This window comes from Ceratotherium simum, chromosome 5 (genome assembly GCF_057802395.1).
Source record: "Ceratotherium simum simum isolate JZ-2026a chromosome 5, ASM5780239v1, whole genome shotgun sequence".
Classification (NCBI taxonomy): Eukaryota; Metazoa; Chordata; class Mammalia; order Perissodactyla; family Rhinocerotidae; genus Ceratotherium; species Ceratotherium simum.
In genome coordinates, this window is record NC_141904.1 from 699,945 (window position 1) to 721,255 (window position 21,311).

Sequence of the window (21,311 nt, forward strand, 5' to 3'; positions counted from 1 at the left end):
AATTTCTCCTTCCTCACTCCCTCCTGCCCTCTCCCCTCACAACAGGAGTGAAAAGATCACTGGTTCAATAATGTAGGTGCAGCCTAATAAAAGGCCTTCTGGTCGTCTCCAGAGAGGTGTATTCCCAGTGGACTGTCCATCTCAACATTGTCCATCTGTCTGTACGTCCACTGTGCTACGAGCACCCGAAAATCAAACTGACTGAGATAGATGTCCCTGCAATCACTCTTAACACAACAAAAAACCAAGCCAGTATTCCTTCATGAATCACTCAAATAACCAAATGCATCTCCTTCCAGGGCAATTCAGTCATGGTGCCAGAGTGGACAATCACAGGATGGGAAGCCCATGAAAACTGGCTTTCCTAGGCAACACAGCTTAAACATGGGCAGAATAACCAACATTTGGAATTTTGTCTCTTGGCAAGGTTCACCACATTCTAGCAGTGTACATGGCAAGCCTTCATAACTGGGTATCTCTTTAAGCTTTAAGTCTTAAGAAAAGAGAGATTTTTTCTTCACCTTGCGGAAAGCATTTCTGGACTCCTTGTAGGTTCGGCTGAGGCTGCTTACAAGATCCATTATGAACCGCCAGGACATTAAATTTTGAAGATCTCTGTATAAAAAAACCCACCACCCAGCAACAGAAAAGATGAGGCTACAAAGCTTCTGAAATGTGACATTAAATGTAGACTTTGAGGACATGTGCACGCTGACACACCTACCTGGCAGAATATTTGGTAAGAATGAGCTTAAGTTTGGTTAAATATTCTGGAGCGTAAACAACCACATCTTCCTCATTTGGAATATTAATATTCACAGTTGACATGATCTCATTTGTGAAATTTGACCAGCTGAATGGCTGGAAAAAAGCAAGCACAAAATATTCAGTAGTTATGGATTTCTCCTCTTGATTCCAAGACTCAGTTACGGTTATGGCGTCAGACGCGGTTAGGGTATCAGCCGCATCACTATATGATTATCACAATGGTCAGTTTGATGTTTGTTTGGGGTTTTACTTCAATTGCTTCAATCAGTTTTTGAATAAAAGTTAGTTCTGCAGCATGATTATTTAGGTAGCAGAATTAAGCCAACCATTTAAGAGCAAAAGCCAAGTCTCTAAATGTAGAGAACATGCACCAGAAATTAGGCCAGTGCCACCTTCTTGGTCTGACCAATACAAAAAAAGAAGAAAAAGAAACTCCGCTTTAAAAAGAAAGCTTCCTAGGTTTATGCAAAAATTTATATGGGTATAAACTGTTTATCTTTTAGAAGTGGGTATTAATAAACAATCCATTCGAGCACAGTCATCCATCCCAGTGGAGATCTGCTGTAAACGAATGCACACGATTGTCACAGCAGAGGCACAGCAAGGATGCCAAACAAACACATTTTCGACTGCAGTGTTGGGTCTAGAGGCACGCAGTCCTTACACTTCAAAAGCTGGGTTTGGATTTGCCAAAAGATGGAATCTTGTCTTTCTATTATTATTCTTTAAATGGGAACTGTAGTTACTCAACCACCAGTGGATATAAGAAAAAAACAGTGGAAGTGAAGATTATGCAAATCTTGCTGAAATGTCACATTTCAGTGTTTCAGAATGTTTAAGATTACCAATATCTTAGGCTCTATGATTTTATATATATCCGTATATAAATATAAGTATATGATCACTTACCAAGTATGAGGTGCTATGTACTTTTCTTGATTTCCTTTGGTGGTTTGAACCATTCTTTCAAAACATATTTATTAAACACTTATTATATTACAAAGTCCTATGTGAGAAATTCCTAACTCAATAGGTTATGCTTTTGAAAAGTCCTTGTTTACTGTAATGAGTGCCAAAGAGAATTCCACCACTGAATGTGGTAGTTGGTAGATTTTCCTGTGAGTGTTACTCCATTTCCTGATCATGTGCATCAACTGACACAGGAGAACACACGCATAGCCCCGAGTGGAGATTATCAGACACCAGCTCGTGAATTACAACTAAGCACAGAGATGTCAACTGCTGGTTATAGTGGAATTGATGAGACAGGTGTTTCTTATCTCTTGTGTTCTATCTCCCCATTATTGCTCGGAACACCTCTATAGATGGCCTTGATGAGAACACGGCAAGTTCCATGAATAAATTACTCTTTTTAGGAGTTAAAAAGAAGTCTAGTGTTTTTATTATTTGACTGTCCAAGTCCATGGCTATATAATGGTCTTTCAGAAGGATTTTCAGTTTTAATGTTTTCCAAACCCTTTTTGATGATAGTTTCTAATATTATTGCATAGCTGCCTTGAAAGGACTTTTGCCTTTGAAATTTACTCTAACTAAATATAAATAAAATGATTTCAAATAGTGTTTTTTTTTTCAGGTCTTGTCATGAAGTCAAATGGTTGGTTGTCATCTAAATTTATTTTGATGTTCAATTTATTTCAATAAATAAGAAATCATCAAATTTTAACAAACTGTATTTCAACGTTACAATTTTAGAAATGGCACAACGAGAGAGGCTATAAAACTTGCCACTTACCTTCCCGTTGATCTCTAGTGAGAAGTTATTCTGGATCTGGGCTAACGTCATTTTGTTGTAAAGAAGTATGGGGTCATTTCGGTCTTCAGGTTTAGCTGTAGCCTAGGGATTTAATTTTTGATCATTATTTTAGAACTAAGAATTATTTAGAAAAATATAACCAAATATGAGGAGAAAAAGAAATACAGGATAGGTGCAACATAATTGTATTTAAGTTCTATCCTGTACTTACTTTGTAATTTATTTTGTCACAGCAAGAAGAAAAGTGAAATATAAGAGATTTTAAGTACATTCAGTAACACTTATCAAGATTTGGCTGCAGTGTTGAGTATAAAATTCTTCAAAATGCTTTTTATATTTTGATAACTGCCAAACCACATAAGAATACTTGCAGGCCTCTTTCCCCTTATGGCTAAAGGCCAGCTCAGTCGTGTCTGTGGCTGTTTCACATTATAAATAACTTTCTTGAATATAGTCATCTCCAATTTCTCTCTCAAATACTCTGTCTCTCCCCACCCACCAGCACCATTCAGTGTCCCACCAAAACTTCAGACAGGAAAAAAAAAAGCCACACAATGGTTTCTGCAAGAATGCAAAGCAAGTAAGACAGAGAAAATTCCTGGCATGCGGCACAGTGGGGCCACAAGTTGTCTGAGGAGATGCTGGCACCCTGCTTTGGTGGCCGTCCTCCCATCCTGCCTAACCTGCTAGCTCCACACTCAACAGCACCCAGTTTTACTTTTTTGCAGAACCAAGAAAAAAATTGCAAGAACAACTCCCCAACCAGTGGTTGAAATGAGTAAAAGCCATTTTAAGTGAGAAGAGGCAAAACGCAAAGTTTAAAACGGGCATTATTCCTCAAGTGACAAGGGATCCAATTTCCCCTTTGGGTCATTTATTTATTCATTTATTTAAAAAATTATTTATTGAACAGATCCCACATGCAATTAAATGCCCGACACTGCTAGGGATACACAGGTGACTCAGATGACAAAGACTGACCTCAGTCTCAGAGTCTAAGATGGGAGAGGACATTCAGACACAAATAACTCTGAGGGAAGACAGTCCTGCAGGGCTGAGGCTGACTGAGGGGGCACACGGCCTGGGGAGGCGCCAAGGGTAAACACTCAGGGAAGGAACTGTCCTCTTCCATAATTCCATAATTCTGTTTCCAACACAGAACCATATGTGACTTGTCAAACTGCCATTCCTCCAGCTGCCACGCCAAGTGCAGTCTGGTTCTGATCGGAGAGTTTTGGTTTCCTGTGGCCCCAGGAAAGCTAAAATTGCCCTCAAAGAGCTTCAGTCTTCAAGGTTCTGAGCGGCAAGCAGATGGGGATTCAGGAGTGCTGGCTGCTGTCTGCAACGGCAGAGAGAGCCCTGTGGATCCCAGACTGAAACTGGCCCTGGGTTCAATCAATAACCCGATGTTGCTTGCACAGCATTCACTCGCAGAGACTGCAGACCCCCTCCAAGGAAGGTCAGGCAAGAAAGTGCCAACTCAGACTCCAAGGGTCCATCTGGAGCCAGAGGGAATTCAGGAACCAACCCCCCGACTCTGCTGCTCAACTGCTCCTGTGCATCTCCACTGAGCTCAGCAGCCTGAGTGTGTCACACTGTCACGTGGCCATGCTCAGGGCGCATACTTCTCAGCAAAGGGACAGAGACAAGCTCTGCGATCTCGTCAACGTAAGGTACAGTTGTACATATCAAATCTAAAACAGCTCTGCTGGCTAGCAGAGCTAGCACTCGGGCATGTCCTGCGTCTCAACAACAGCTGGATGTAAATGGTTAGGACTTCGGTGAAGTCCACTTGGACAGGTAATTAAGTGCATCTAGTTTAATATTTGTCAAACCGAGCATGTCTCCTGGTGTCAGGAAGGCAGTTTACTGTAAAATTCGATAGTTTCAAAGGTCCTCTTGAAGTCAGTGACCCGTTACCGAGCTATGTCTTTATCACCTTGGTTAAGGAGTTGCACCTTCTACCCTCAAAATATGATAGAGAGGAGAGAGAAAAAAAGTGGTTAGCATTATTCAGCGTATTAGAGAAAATGCATTTTACATTGGCAATTTCTTTTTCCAATTCCATGACTTTATTCATTTCCAAAGAAAGCTGCTTTTCATCGATGGGCAATCCTTTTTCCTGACGAATCAATTTGGCCACAGAAATCATAAAATCCACATATGCTGTACAAGCCTGCAAGAAACAAATAACAGAAAATTGCTGGAGAACCTTTTAATATTCATCACGGTGCTTTAACTTAAAATTTATTTTCAACTCAATATTAATTTTTGGTAACAGAAAAAGCACAACAAAATAGAAATCCTTTCCTAGATCCTAAAAGAAATGACCTGCACGGAGACTTAGAAAGTCCACGTGCCTTTGAACTAGAGCAGAACAATAAAGTATCACTTTGAAAGTACAAAGTAATTTACAAGGTTTTGTAATTTTCAATTTTTAATTGTTATTTTAAATTGCCTTAAAAAGAAGGCAGTTGCAAAAACTCTTGGTAAGCAATAACCTAGTATTTTTTCCTTAAATAATAATAATTCCTTTACCAAATTTCCTTTTCTCTGCTCACATATATATTTTTTCAACTATTCACAAAGAGATGTCCACAAACTCATATATCATCTGGACATCTTTATTTCTGTCTCCTCTGGCCAAGCAGTATTTTTTTATGAGACTGTTCCCATGAGCTCCTCCAACACAAACCTGTGGGTTTTAGTTAATGCCATGGTTGGCTCCCATGACTGTGAAATTTCTCTCTAAGATACCACTGATTTGGATATCAGCTTTCTTCTAACAACTCGAATTCTTTTCATTTTATCTTCACATACATTTAAACTTTGTGAAGGTAAGATATAAACTACTTATATCATTGATGTTTTACAGAATACGTAACTGCCTTGTTCAAGTTCAGAGCAGCATCAACCCCAGGAAACTGAATACCACTTTCATAAACCTCAACCCACTGCTATTCAGCCATTATTGTCCACCAGCAACTAAAATAAATTATGATCCCAACTCATGAAAATTTGCTCAAACTCCAGTTCCCAGCAGCAGGCTGACGATGAGCAGACGTGATTGGAGAAGCCAGGCCACACGTCTGGAGTCTGTGGGGACGTCTGTGCTTCTCAGACCTGCTCACAGGGTAAACACAAAGGAAGGCTAGACACTGCTCAGCACCGTCACAGCTTCAAGAGGGTTTGATTTCCCCGCTAACAGGGGCACACTCACGCTCACTGTGAGCACCACGGCACAGCTGGATTTACAGCCACGCACCAAGGGGCTCACACAGAAACTTAAGGAAAATGAACGTATTTATCAAGCAAGAACCTGAGCAAATGCACAGTTACTATCGTTTCCAAAGTCACGAGGACGAAGTCGGGTGAGACACCGGCCTTCCGTGACCCTTGTCAAACACCAGTGAACGGTCCTGGGGAGGGCTGCCTCTCTCATGGACCCCTACGATGCTGGTGGTCAGCTCCCATCTCCCTCTGTGCATCTGCTACTCACAGAACAATCTCTGTTTCAGCTGTGGGTCTCTACTAAAAACCTCGTCACTAAGGTAACAGCAATAAAAGGGTGTTTCCTGTATATCCTAGCCAACTCCATTCTTTTCCTATTAAAAGGTAATCAGAATTCTTGTTTCACTTTGAAGTAAACACATATGTCTGAGTTCAAACCTCCTGGGACCAACTATTGCAACGTGCAAGCACGCAGTGCTGTGGATTAACTGTACTTCAAACCCTATAAATTCTTCTGCCTTCAGCAGGGAGTTACTACTGACTATGAGGGAGATGCTCATTTGAATTTTCCGATATCCATCTACTGAGATGTTTTTCCAGTCTGTGGGATGCGTTTTTGTTAATGAGGTGAGAAAATAGTACCAAGAATGCTCTCCTGCACTACGTTGACTCTGCAAACTGGTTCTACTCCAGCACCTTTATCTTTACAGATGTACTTAAAGACTGTAGAACGCGGCATTAGCAAGCACAAGAATTTGGACAATGCTTCTCGTCTGCTGAGCTGGTAAAGTTTCCCAGAAAACTGAGAGCATCTGATATCACCAGCTTCTGGGATGCTTGACTACTTAACAGAGCTACATGGAATACACCCCTCCCTTTGATGAGCTCCATTACCTGGCAACTATGCCGATGTGACTGATTAAAACATGCGCCTTAGTATCTTGATTATCTTTCCTGGCTTCCAAATTTATCTAGTAGCTGTCAGAACCCAGGCTCACTGCCGCTGTTAAATCCTTTTTGCAAGATACAACTCTACTGTAAGGTTTTAATTTTCTTCCTTGAGATACTTCTAGAAATGTAAAATGCCAAATGGTAGTAATTGTCATCATTTGGGGAGAAAGTAATCAACACATATATTAACATTTAAATAGTACATTGGCCAGGATATTTTTAGAACTGAAATTCAATTTTTCTTTTTGGTCACCGAGAGCAATTAGTTACCAGGGCAAGGGCCAGAGGCAGCTATCTTCTTGACGATCATAAGGCAGCCTCGTTGAAGCCTTGATCTAGTCAATCTTTTATGTAAGAAAGAATCCACCTAAACAGCTATGTAGCCCTTCCTTTAAAAAGAAAACACTGTAAATCCCAACACTCATAATAGCAGGTTCAGAGATGATAATTGGCTTTAAATGGTCAGGTAAAACCCATAATAGCAGTTTTGTGAGTTTTTACATTACACACCAACAATGAGATGATATTTGCCCACGCTCAAGACCGTGAATTGTTACTTTAATCAGAACTACCTTCATTCTGCAGGACCAAGCCACGACATTGACATGTGGACTGCTCAGAAACTGGGCTCCTCCTGCTCCGGTGGAAGCTGCTATTTGCTGCAGTTGCCCGACAGGGAGAGAGGAACGCCACTGGACTACTGCATCTTTGTCAACGATTAACAGCAAGACGCAGGGAGGAACAGACTGCTCTCCAGTTGGACTGACTGATATGTGGGTTCCTTAGTGTGACAATAATCTATGGATCAGGGGTTTCACTTCCAAAGATGCTTCCAGGACACCCAGCTCGTACCCATTTTCTGCCTTCCCCTTTATAGGAAGAAAACTGACATAATGTGGAGCATGAAGTGACTGAGCAGTCACAGAACTGTTCTCAGCCACTGACGCCATTTAATAATGTTACACAGAAAGTTTCCTGAGGGAACACACAGGGGACACCAAGCAATAGGTTTCCTATCAAAAAGGCTTGGAATTTTTTCCCAGCTTAGGCAGCATGTCAGGGATATGCAGCTGCCACACGGAGAGACTTGTTCCTCAAAGAGGGGCTGCAGACATACAGAATCACGTAGCCATTCCTGGGGCCTGGAAACGAGAAATAGCCCCCATCTGAGCAGGACTCTGGGGCAGGAGAAACGCAGGACCCACAGGAGCTGCTCGCCCAGCGTGGGGAGTCTCTGGGGCTCTCATCGGTTGTCAACGAGGAGAACCCGGAGGTTTGTGAGAACGTACTGTGTAACCTCTAAGTCTAGTGCACGTTTGGGAAGCTGTGCGTACGTCTTTTTACAAACTAGTTCAATGGATCTCAAAAAATTCTCTTGCCAACGCCACAGACAACAAGACAAGTCTTGTCACGTCCACTGAGTCCCAAGTTAAAAAGGCCCTTATTTTTGTTAAGTACAGATGCCTGGACCGGGTGGAGCCTCCTGACGACCAGAGGGCACTGTGATATCAGCAGGGCCCCCGGGGATCTGTTGTATCATGTCAACCAGGGAGCAGCCAGAGTCATCGTCTTAAAAATGAAATCAAAGTTGCCAAACAAGACTAGAAAAAGACTACCTTTTTAAGACTAGATAGGACTATCTTTTTCCAAGGGTTTATAATCTAAAACCGATAATCAGAGCAGGTTTCTATTGCTTATAATTAACGTTCCTAAGTGACAGAAGGATCTTCTAATCTATGGCTCTAAACAAGTCATTTAACTTCTTTAGGGCTCTGTTTCCTCATCTGTAAAATGAGGGGTTGGACTAAATCTTCTCGTGTTCCATCCAGCTCCTGAGGTGTGTGCATGAATAACCTTAATCACTAAAGAAAACATACGATTCTGCCAGGCAAAAAATATAAGAATACATTTCTTTGGGTTTCTGTTGCCTTAGGGCACGTTCCCTCTAAGGGAAGTACAGGCAATGAGAAGGAACTGAGGTATTTAAGTTTAGAACAATAACCAGAGGGATACAACACCAAAACTGCCGGGATAAAAGGGCAGAATAAGTTTGAAACGCAGAAAAGCCTTTTAACAAGATACGGAAAATAAGTTTTGTCTTTAAAGAAGGAAGTGAGATGTAGTTCTTAAAAAAAAAGCATTATTTATTTTCTTCGCTTAGTGCTGTGGTGACACAAGGCATTTTACTGTTTTGAATGCCATACAAGTATCACAGCACAAACATTTCATTCCTAACGCATCAAGAGCAAAAAGATGTTCTGTGAAGTGGAATGGGCTTTCTTGTAATTGTAGGTGCTGTTTTCATTGTTCATGAGAAGTTTGGTTTCAGAATCATGGAGGACGATCCCTGGATGAGCTGGGTATCCCAGAAGGAGGGATCAAAAAGGACCTGGGGAAATGGGCTTGAGTAACGACTGTAAAGAATGATGATGAGGGTCCTTCCGATGGAAGAGGGGGTGTGGCCTCCCTCACCCCCAGCCCCTGAGGCACATCTGCAGAACCAGAGCCCACAGGACAGTTTGGAAACCACTGACAGGCAGAGAAGTCAGGCTTCTCTAGTCAGAGGCAGAGAGCACTTTCCTGGTAGAAACGCTGGTGACCTCACGCCATCCTCAAGACTCCTTGGTATTTCCGGTAAAATAACGTGGAACTCAAAGTACAGGACCTACTGAAGGTGTGGCTGTATGTATCTCAGGCAAACTGAGCACAGCAGAGAAATAGTGGAGACTGGAAAGAGGAAGAGGGATCCGTGGCCTGTAAGACGTGTGTCTTGCTTTAGCTGTGGGGCCCTGGGGCTCACTCTTCCCTGAGGACCACGGCGAGGAGCTGGAAGGACCCCGAAAGACCCGCTTCTTTGTCTGCCTCTTCTTTCCTCTCCTCCCCGCCATCTTCCCCTCGACCACCCACCCCCGACCCGGCAGTATTGACTTGATAATTACAGCCAGAAACCGGGACTAAAGTGAAGGATAAGCGAGACATGCCACTGCTCCCACTAAGTTCACAGTTTTCTAGAAAAAAACGACATTAGATAAAAACGTATACAGAAACCCGAATGCTGTGGGAACATAGTTATCTTCATCTAGTCTAAAGTTGCAGGAACGGCCTTCATGAGGACGTGCAATTTAAACTGGGATTTAAGGGTGAGGCGAGGAGGAGGGCTGGGCAGGTGCGTGTGTGGAATGTTCCAGGGAAAGGTAACAGCATATATCAGAGCTGATAAAGGAGAAAATCAGAGAAGACCATGAGACACGGACACAAGGATACTGAGATTTCTTCCAGTGTTATGACTTCTCTACTAGACGGCATTTTGTTATCTTAGCCTTTTCACCATTTTTTTTTCAGGAAGCAATAAAACACTACGAAAAAAATACTGAAGGAGGTTGACTTCTTGTAGAAGTAGCAGGGTAGTGGAAACACTAGAATTAACTTTTATTTGACAGCTGGCTGGGGATGCAGAGGAGACTAAGTGAGGGATTACAGGTGGTATGATTGGGGGAGAAAAGCAAATACCATGGGGGAAATAAGGAGAAAACTAGAATTTTTTCCATGGCTACACACTCTCCCCAATACCCCCAAAAGACTGGATCTTAAAAGAGGGGGAGGATACAGAAATATTCTAATATTTACCCATTTCCAGATGACAGTGAGATTTTATCTCATATGCCAACTCCCTTCCACTGGAAGGCAGTTGCTTGAGCCTAAGCACGGGGTTGAAAGGCAACCTGAGGTCAGCAGGACAATGTTGGGTGACCTGACACCGCAGTCAGGGAAGGGGCAAGGCAGCAAGAGCGCTGTGTGCCTGTTGGTGGAGACCGGTCACCGGAGGCCCTGAGGAGCAGACGGTAACTCCCAAGCCTTGAGCGCCAGTGCTGCTGCATTTGCGGAATCGTTGGGTCATTTACAGACTCCGCTAGTGTGAATACTACTCCTAGGAAGTTGGCATGATGCGATGGAAGGAGAAACAGACAGGGACAGAAGTTCTACTTCTGCTTCCGCTACCGTTTTGCTGAGCGCTCTGGGGCACCTCTGAGCCTCAGATTCCTTACCCATAACCTCTACAGACCCAAGATATTACTGAGTCTAGACCTGACCACCACTGCCATCTGACTGCAAACAGAGCCTTTCCCAGACTAGTGGACGCAGGCTCTGCGGTATCCACACTCCCTTCTTCTTAGCAACAGAATCTTCCTCCCCATCAACTGCATTCCAACACAGCACATACACGCCACCTGATCTGACTCCCTTTCCTGCCTCCTTTCTGTTTAGCTGTGGCTATGTGACAATGCCCTAACCATGGACCATATGCAACCTCTGCGTCACTCACATCAAAAGAATCATTTGACTACCAATTTCCCTCCTTTCTTCTCCCTGTGGCCTGAAATGTGAAGAGCGCACTGGTGGACCAGCTTCAACCACACAGACGAACACAAACACTCGAAGAGGCTGATGTCAGATTATCAAGCTATGGTCCCAGCCATTCCCGGCGGGCAGAGCTTCCTCCCTCGCCTGGATGGCTTGCCTACCTCTGCACTGTCACGGGAGACAGAAATAAACTTCCTCTTGTTTGAGCTACAGTATTTTGGGGTCTCTTTGTTACTGCAGCTTAGCCAGGACCCAACTAATTTACAAACTCAGGGGCCTACAGGGACAGGGAAGTCAATATAAATCAATGAATCACCGAGGTGCAGACGGCTCAAAGCTGGAGAACGAGGCCCTGTCCGCAGGAGGCGACGGCGCACAGCTCTGTCTTTGCCGCCACAGGGGAACACGGCCGAGAGCTTCCAGTTCTACCAATTTATCAAGAAATCTGGATTCTCAAGTGAAATCTTCCAATTTCTTAAAATACTGGCAGCTAATCCAAAATTAAGCAAAACTGCAGCTTAATCAAAAATGCCTCTATATCAGAGTTGAGCCCACGGACGCCAGTTAGTGACCTGCTCCAGATTAGGAGATAGCATTGGACATAAAATGCACACACACACCATCATCTTAACAACAGCTTTTTGGAAAAACAAACAAAAAAGAAACTTTACCACATTAAATGTGTACACTGACTGCCAGGTATACCTTGACACCACAAATGTTAAAATGAAAAGAAATATTTTTAGGATTGAAAAAATTTGATGTTTTTAGGATGCAATCCTAAATATGAAAAACACCCCAGTTATTGATAATGAAAATGTAGTATAATGAGTCAAAATTCTTCTGCAAGATTCAGCTCTGCAACAGGAAGCAGCTGGACAGGTCATGAGGCCAATAGCTATGACCCACACAATAACCAGATGTGACGGACTCAAATATCTCACCCCCATTTGACTGTCTGTGTTACTAATTGTGGCCTTTTATAATCTTTTTCTTCATTTCAATACTGTGCAAGCCTCTACCCTTATTTGAACTTAATAATTAGGCAAAATAAATGTCTGGCAAAAATATATTTAGCTAAAAATTTTACCTTAGAAGTAATTTCAGTCCCCTCACCACACTGTGACCCATTAGGATCATCAACAGTAAACTTAACTTACTTCTGATCTATAAAATGATCATAAGGAAAACATTTACGGAACCAACACCTTCCCCAGTTCTGTTTTAGTTTGTTCGTGGTTTTTTTTTTTTTTTTTTTTTCTGTTTTAGTTTGTTCGTGGTTTTTTTTTTTTTTTTTTTACCTCTTTATATATTCCACTGCATTCATAGTAGTCTCTGGAAGGGAGGCCAAGTCGAGGTTGGTCAATCTATAAAAAATATACAAAAGAAGAAAATAAACCATTCAGTTGATACAGAACAGTGGGACAAAATACAAGCACGCCTATCTACATATGAGCAACAGCCTGGCGCTCCCGCTGTTCATGAGGGCAACACTCAGACGCTGAGTGAACACACAGTTAGGAAGCAGTTTCCACACTACTTCTAAGTGTTAAACTGATGTGTAGTTAGATAACCTGGGAGACTGTGCTACAGATATTTGAGGAAAACCAAAGAAAACCTGAACAAAAAAATATACTGGGAAGGATTTTAATACAGAAGAGAAGGTGCTGTTAGGATCAAGGACTGAGGAATTTCTAAATCCCACATTTACAGGACATCCAGCTTCCTGAGGCTCTAACATGCTCCCCTGGGGACAGTATCTTCTACCCCCATCCTTAATTGGGATGGGAAAAAAAAAATGGTGGAAAACCTCCATGGTAACTTGAGAACTTTTTAGCTAGCGGAAATCTCGCCAGAGATTTTTTTGAGATCCTCTACCCTAAGGCGATGGAGGAGACTCCTCCTTGGTTCTCTCCAAAGCTACTCTGCTCAGGACCCAGCTGCCAGTGCAGAGTGTGAAAGAGGAAACTCAGCTGGGCTCTTGTGTGTCTGGCCCGCCCTCAATATCCATTGAGGGCCACCTGGACACCCTCGGCTCTGTGAGATGGCCTCTGTGCACTGCAAGGTAAGATGGGTACAGGGGCCAACCAGAGCATTTGTGGGTTAAAGTGAGAATCCTAGCAGACGTAAAGAGCCAGGACACAAGAACAGAACCTAGAGGACTGGTGTGGAAAGAGCCAGAAGGCATCCCCACGGGAAGGCCCTGCTCCTTCTCCAACCTCCCAACCCTCCTTAAGAACCCTTCATGGAGACTCTGCAGGATGCTGGCATTTGAGAGCCAGAGGAGAGGATGGCAGAAGGGAGAAAGGGGTCCACTCTAGAAGAGAGTTGAGTTCAATCTGTTTCATGATTTTAATAAAAATGACCGTAAAGATGCATGCAATAGTGTCATGAATATGATTCTATGACCTGCAAATTTTGGTTTAGTTGCTTTTACAGGAGACCAAATAAAAGCTCTATAAATTTTTTAGTCCATTCCAAACATATTCATTAAGTATTAATCTCATCTTAGGTGACACCTTAGGTAAACCTAAATGAATGGCTCCCATTAAGGAAAAAAAGCAACCTAATAAAGCCATTTAAAAAGAATGGCATTTTATTTACCTTAACTGAGGAAAAAAGTATAGGTATTCTTTAGCAAGAACCAAAATTGTGTTCAAAATTCCTTTTCTGTGTTCTTTTTGGAAGCAATTAGGAATTTCTGGCTTCAGACCTGAGTTACTTACATAAACCAGACCCTGCTCCTTCCATGAACATACAGAGAAATTATTGGCTTTTTCTAAATAGGAGGGGCCTGAAGTCTTTCATTTCTTATCACTTATTTTATAAAGGGAGAGGTATCTACAACAGAGGTAGTAGAAAGGAGAGATGAATGTCTAAAACATGGCGTTAAGAAAATACTTTCAAAACTGGGAATCCAGTTATCAGGGACAGAGTGTGAATTTATCACCACCTTGCTCACACAATTCAAATGAGAATATGCAGTACTTCTAAACATCAATGACGACCACTAGTGTGGAATTTTTATTACAATTTAAAGATAACTCCGGCTGTCGGCCACACAAACTTACATGAATTATGTGCTTCATAGAGTTCTTATCATCAGTGCCAACAAAAAAATTAATAATGACTTTTTTCCCATATTTAGAATTCAGTTGTGCAATAGATTTCTCAGCTGTCCAAGAAGTACCTAAAGCAAGGAAAGGTGAGGTACATCTTTAGAAGCTTTAGGGCATTCATATGAGACTGTAATACAATAATAACAGATTTTGCGTGGCAATTATTTTTTTTAAAAAGAAGGAAAACTGCCTCACCGTACACTTGCTCCCAGTTTTCTGTCGCCACCGGCCAGTTGTAGATGCCTGGTAACAGTGTGAGGAGCGGCTCCCCGCCTCTGCTGTCAATAACAGCTGTGGAAACAATGAAGACACAGCATTATGAGGTCTATGCACGCCCTGGCACCCTCCTACTGAGATAACATGAGATAACTTACATTCGTTTACACAAGACCTGTACAGAGTTTTTGCCTTCTGCACGGCTACTATATCTTCAGTTTTAGGTTCCTGAAGGACATCTGAAAGAGGGCATTTAGTAAAATCCATCAGTATAACTGATCATTTGCAGCTGTCATTAACATTTTCAATGCATGATCACTAAAAACCCTGCTTTTGTGTATGTACGTTCACTCCCCCCATTCCAAAACCCTATAGGAAAAACCAGCCCCCTTCCCAGATCATTGTTCGTAGTGCAGAACTGGGAGTTAGTTTCATCAGCCAAGTCAGATGAGTCTTTTTGACAAGCTTATCTTTTTTTGTGAACTGTGATGTGTACTGCTCTGCCACAGATAAGCTACTTTTCTTGAAATTGAGATTAAAAAGAAAACAATAATACAGAGGAATTTGGAATTTAATATAATAGTCTTCTTGATGGCTGGGAAATAATTACCTCTGTGTGATCGTACTGTTCATGCTCCAAATGAATTGAATGAATTGTTCTACTTGTTTGTATGTTGGAAAATAGCAAAAATTGTTTTTCTACAAAGTAACTTCTGAAGAGCCAGCCCTGGTGGTCTAGTGGTTAAGATCTGGTGCTCTCACCACTGAGGCCCGAGTTCGTGTCCCAGTCAGGGAACCACACCACCCATCTGTCTGTTGTCACACTGTGGTGGCTGTGTATTGCTGTGATGCAGAAAGCTATGCCACCGAGATTTCAAACACCAGAAGGGTCACCCACGGTGGACAGGTTTCAGTGGAGCTTCCAGACTAGACAGACCAGGAAGGACCCGGCCACCTACTTCCAAAAAAACTGGCCATGGAAACCCTATGAATAGCAGGGAGCATTATCTGATCCAGTGCAGGAAGGTGAGGGGATGGCGCAAAAAGACCAGGCAGGGTTCCACTCTGCTGTCCCCAGGGTCACTAGGATTTGGAATCCACTCGACAGCACTAACCACTACAGACTTCTAGAAGATGGAGGATAGTAGACGACTGGACACAACTTTTTCAACTTCCAGAGAGAGTGTCTTAGTGGGGTTAGAATAAATATACTCCAGGGCTGAGGTGGGAAGACATGGAGGTGGTGTTTAGTGACAATCATTTAATTTCTTCTTCTGCAAAATGGTAGAAAGATGCCATCTCCAGAGATGGTAGAACTTTATTGTTTGTGTACCTACAAATGAAAGCAGGGATGCTAAGAGACACCAACATATCCCTTTCAGTGCTTACCACCCTCAGAGTGACTGAGTGGTGGTCTACAAAACTTGGAGGGATTATCTACGTTAACCTTTTGTGACTAAGAGTTGTATCTTAAAAAATTGATAAATTAAGAGAGAAATCTTTGATGCATAGACACCAACTCCACTAACCTTTCAAAATGACTTCTAGTTCATCTCTTAAAATGTCAAAGTTACTGTAACGGGAGCTGGTCTCAGGAATGATGTTGCGTTTCAACCAGCCTCCACAGGCATATTTGAAAAAGTCTGCGCAAGGCTCAGCGGTGGCATCCATGTTCTGGAGCAGTCGAGCAGCTGGAAGACCAGAGAGAGGACGAGATAAATTGAAGGCTGTGTTTCTTAAGTAGCTTGGAAGGGGAAAAAAGAAACACGTTGCTTCTCCTTTATGATCAAGTCAACTGGACTGATGTTCCTTTTTTGTACTTATAGAACATCAATTCAGGGGGAATGATGAATATTATTGGCACATAGTCTTCCTTTCCTTTAGTCTATATAGTGCAGGTTGGTTTTACTCTTGAGAGGTCTGGGTCCTCCCAGACCTATATCCTACATCTCCTTCCCTCCTCAGATACTGAGGTTCTATAGTTCCTATCTCAGATGAAAAGAACATAGGTCTGCCCTGGCCGTCCCGGGCCTGGGGTTAGCAAGCTCACCCTCACTCAGATAACTTCAGCTGCTGACTCTGCTCTTCAAGGTGCTGTGACTTCTGAATGTCTCTGAGACTCCAAGGGTGCGGGATTGTTAATGGTTTTATCATTCTAGTAAAGATCTGAAGCTACAGTTATTACTTCTTGGACCTTGCTTACAAGGTTTTTGCAAATCAAATTTGACATCCAATTTGCATTTATGTAGAGTCTGTCATTACAAAATTGGCTGTAAACTTGTTAGTTTTTCTTATGTCCACACTTTTATCTTTGAGAACCACGATGAAAATACAAATCAATCAACACTGAGTATTTACAATGTGCAAAACACTGTGCTAGGCGCTGCAACTGATAGAAAAATGCATCAAATATGAATTATTACCATTGAAGAGAAGACTATTATGTACAGGAGGCCAACGCCCATAATCTCCACATCCGCAAGAGTGAGAAACCCTCCCACTGCCCTCCCCACGTTCCTTCTCATACAAGTTGAACTGTTTTGCAATGAAAACAAAAGAGCAATTGAGAATTCCTCTGTCTCAAGAGAGTGTAAGTTCTCAAACGAGCTTTTGAAAATACTTCACTTTCTGATTACATAAATTAATTAATTAACAACTTCAAACAATTGCTGAGCTGTGTGGATTTTTTCAACTTGGAATGGTGAATCTGTCTCCAGCTGAGCCTCCCGCCCTTGTGACCACCTTCTGGACCCGTTTGCTTGGCTGCATCTCAAGCTCCATCTCTTCAACACCAAACTCTGGCACCTCCAAACCAGCCCTCCGCAGATGTCCACACTTTGGTGGGCAGCACAATCCATATCACAGCCTCACAGGTTGAAACCCTGGGCAGAACTCGTGTTTCTCCCTCCCCCTCGGGCTCGTTGGTCCCTCCTTTGCCTCTTTTCTGTACTCTTTCCAAGATAAGCGTCATCTTTGTTTACAGCTTCATTCCCTTTGTCTAGAAGCCACCCAACTACTCACCTTGCTAGCACCGTCTCCCTACTTTTATACATTCCACACATCTTTCACACATTAAACTTGCCCAAATACCCTTTTGCACCGGCCAGTCCCTTGCTCAAAAATGTCTGGCTTGACATCGCCTGGGTTAAATGACAAACTCTTTCCCTTGGCCTCTGCATCTTTCCTAGACTAATCAAGTCTCCCCCTTCTCTTTTCTCCCCTCTGTTTTTACACAAACTCTCTGCTCCAACCAGACGGGCTTGCTCCCAGTGCCACAGACACTCTTCTGTTCCCGCCCTGTGCCTCCACATCTCTCCCCTCAAGCCACCCTTTAACTCCTCCTCCACTCCTTCCAAATTTCACCTGCTCTGCAAGGTCTCCTTCCGTCCCATCTCTTCCCTGAAGCTCTCATGACTCCCAACTTGAGGGAATATTGCTTCTCTGAACTCCTGAGAGCTCACTCCCCACTTAGCTCTAACGCTCTCCTTGTGAATCCCTCTCTGCCTTCCTAACTATTCTGCGGATGAACTCAGCCTCTGTGTTCCCACCACCTAGCGTTCAGTGAAGGCGTGCGATGACGGGCATGTGTGAGGAGGCTCCTGCGGCCCCCACGAGCCCTCACTCCCGCCTCCTACACGGCCCTCCCTGCTCCCACAGGTCCCACAGCTCTCATCTCCCACTCAGAGTCCATCCAGTCCTTCCACTCCCTCTGCCTCCACTCTATCTCGGGCTCCATCCTCGGGCTCTGCTTGCGCCCATCACCCAGGCTACAGCCCAGGCCTCCCCCACCCCAATCCCTGCTGTGAGACAGTCAGCTTAAAGTCGTCCTAACATGTCAGCATGCCATTTTCCCCTCCAAGGTCTTCAATATAATCCTTTGCATTCACAACAAACCCAGATTCCACAGCATATTCCAACCCTGATACATCCAGTGAAGCTCCCTCTCACTGCTTTCTCACGAGCCTTCTGCCCCAATTAAAAGAACGTACTCAGTTTCTGCTGAGAAACACCTCAGGCTTTTCTGCGTCTGTAACTTTGACCAGGCTGCCCTGTCCTCTACTAAGATACCCGTTTTCATTTGTTCACGTTCAGAAATTTCAGGCACTTGCAAGGTGCAGTTCAAATCTTCCTCTTCACGAAGGACTGTCCTTACAAAGCCCTGCAGCTGGCATCACATTCACTTTTTGTTGGAAAATCCATTGTCTCCCGACCTGGTTCTGGTAGAGGAGAGAATGTGTGTTCCACTTCTCTCACGGGGCCCAACACAGCGCTCAGTCAAGACGCATCAGGGAGAACTCTAACTCGGAACCTCAGGTGAAGGTCAGGAAAGTGATCCAAAAAAGGCGGAGAGAAAAAGCCATTCCCTGAACTTTGAAGGAAATGAAGATACAATGACAGGAGACGTGAAAATAAAGACGCTACATACATAGAGGACTTTCAGGTAAAGTGAAAAACCAGAAAACTGGAACCTGAAAGAAGGGCTAACTAAAGACATTCTGAGCACACATTTTTAACAATTTTATGTAACTCTTGTTTTTGAAAATACTTTAAAAAATTTGAACTGAATGTTGTAAAGGCTGCTGCCATTTTGGGAGCACTTCTATCATCTTCCCTTCCCTGGGGAAATGGACAGTTTCAACACAAAGAGCACCAAACTCCTGGTTGGGAGACCAGTGCACGGGTAAGGAAGGAGGAGAGGGAACAAGGAGAGCGACGAGCAGGTCCTCCCAAGGATCTGGAGACGCCACGTGCCCATTCCAACATCCTAATGAAAGGGGAGCGGTGGCTGCAGGTCCACGCTAGTGAGCGGGAACCCAGTGCCGTGGGGACGTGTGTGTATTTCCCACGTCCTCCAGAGGAGATGACGGCCCTTCCCCTCAGGCGGAACGCCTCACCTGAGACCCAGCACAGTTAAACTACATACATCTGGACGACAAAGCAAAGAGGCAGCGTCCTCCACCTGTGAGGGGTACTCGGCCAAGACAGCAAAGAGGCACCTTCGTAAACTCCTTCCCCTACCCCGTTGTAAATCCCCCTTTCACCAGGGAGTTCATGGAGCAGGGCGCTGCCAATCACTTCAAAGAGAGCTCTCTGTTCTGATGATTGTTTTGGGGCCACAGCGAGTTGTGGGCTAGCACTTTTATGCCGGGTCTTTGGTCGACCGTCCTCTAATCTCTTATCGCGGGTCTGAGTCTCATGGGCACCTCATCCTCCGGACCTCCTCTCTGTTGACTTTTCTTTGAAGTCTAGACTTGTGGACAGAAGGGCCATAGGAAACAGACGCACAGCTGTCAGGCTGGTTGTAATTGTTTTTATAGTTTGTGTTTGTTGTGAATTATGCAGCCTCTCCCCAAGCCACACCTGGCTCTTCAGAGGTCTGCTTATGTGGGTCTCTGGCTTCTGAGTAAACAAAGGTGGCTTAAAAACAAATAAAATTATTCACCTTAATAAGCAGACATAAAAAACGACACAGTCAAGGCAGATGTGTTGACACGGAATGCTGTGGAGCAGAAGTTTGTAAAGTGAAAGAAAGAGCACACTATGATTTTTAAAAATCTGCACAAAAACACAGAAAGTTGAGAAGGCATTTATTTACAGCAGTTATATCTGGGTGGAGGGATTATCTGTGTGTTTAATTTTGTATTATTTGCTTATCTTTATTTTCCAGTTTGTATTAGATGAACATGCATCGCTTTTGCAATAAGAAAAAAAGTTGATTTTTAATTTAAGAAACTAGTCACATAAAGACAAGAAAAGTAATCTTCTATTAACAATGAGCTTATTTCTTATGAATGACAATCCTGAATGTTCTAGGCTGATAATAAATGACACACCATTTTTTTCCAAACTAATCTTCTTGTAACATTCTCCCAACTTACTTGACTATAGGAATTTAAAAACGAGCTCAACTATTATCTGGGAAGTTATTAATTACTGTGTTCATCACCCAGGGCCTGTTCTGTGGCGATGGACTAGGAGACGCTAGATAAGCTGGGAAGATGTTTGGGGGGCTTAAATCAGGCACACCTGTTTTGAATCCCTGAGGGTCACCCCTTTCTGGTGGAACAGGATTAAGCAATTTCCCCAGGATCAAGCAGCTAGTAAGTGATGGAGCCCCAGGACTGGCTCCTAGGTGCGTGCGTTCCAGCCCACCCTCTGCCTTCCAGACTGCGGACACAGCAGACGCCGTGGAGAAGCACCCTCTGCCTTTCTTCTTTTCATTCCCTCGAAATCACCCCTTACTTTCCCTTGCCCGGCCCTCTTCTCCACATCCTCTCCTCCCGGCCACACTGTCCACAGCACAGCTTCCCTCCTTCCCCAGTGCCAGCCTTACCACCAGCAACTAGAGCTGGGACAGACATAGGAGACTCCCTCAGGACCCGGAGGGTCTGTGGGGGCCAGGAAGGAGGACAGGGAAGAACCAGACGGACCCTTCACAGTGGGGAAAGCAGAGAGGACAGTGGCCTGGAGGCCAGCCATGCTCAAGGCATATCCAGGGGTGCATCTTCCGGAGATGGACACGCAGCAGGACTCCCGCCTGTCTCGTCCTGGAGTGGAGTGCACTGGACTGTGGAGAGTGACAATTCTCAGTGACACGTTTTAGAGCAATCCTTTCGACCCTGCTAACTGCGTGAATCATCTTGACGCCTTTTCAACACACGGATCCCAGGACCCACTCCTGACAAATTAAATCAGAATCTTTGGGGTGGTCCAGGCATTTTTTTAAGGCCTCCTGAGTGGCTCTAAGGTGTGGCCAGGGGAGAACCACCAGATTAGACAAGAGAGCAACACGGAAGGTGAGGACAGAGAGCCCCACACCAGAAAGCAAAGGTGTCCCTCTACTTAGATGAATTCGGCAGGTTTCCTCCTGCCTTTCCAGTGCGGAAGTG

At 43.7% G+C, this 21,311-nt stretch overlaps 1 protein-coding gene across 5 annotated transcripts in view; it reads right to left on the reverse strand.

Annotated features, from left to right (window-relative positions):
• The window catches only part of MME (membrane metalloendopeptidase), a 78,854-nt gene that overhangs the window by 31,881 nt on the left and 25,662 nt on the right, over positions 1 to 21,311 (reverse strand). For all 5 annotated transcript variants that reach the window (XM_087430364.1, XM_087430361.1, XM_087430363.1 and 2 more), the window contains 9 exons: positions 15,951 to 16,112; positions 14,580 to 14,660; positions 14,401 to 14,496; positions 14,158 to 14,276; positions 12,388 to 12,453; positions 4,584 to 4,718; positions 2,522 to 2,623; positions 725 to 861; positions 522 to 615 (listed from right to left, as the gene is read on the reverse strand). In XM_087430364.1, coding sequence (XP_087286490.1) covers positions 522 to 615; positions 725 to 861; positions 2,522 to 2,623; positions 4,584 to 4,718; positions 12,388 to 12,453; positions 14,158 to 14,276; positions 14,401 to 14,496; positions 14,580 to 14,660; positions 15,951 to 16,112 — 992 coding nt within the window. The remainder of the gene's footprint in view (positions 1 to 521; positions 616 to 724; positions 862 to 2,521; positions 2,624 to 4,583; positions 4,719 to 12,387; positions 12,454 to 14,157; positions 14,277 to 14,400; positions 14,497 to 14,579; positions 14,661 to 15,950; positions 16,113 to 21,311) is intronic.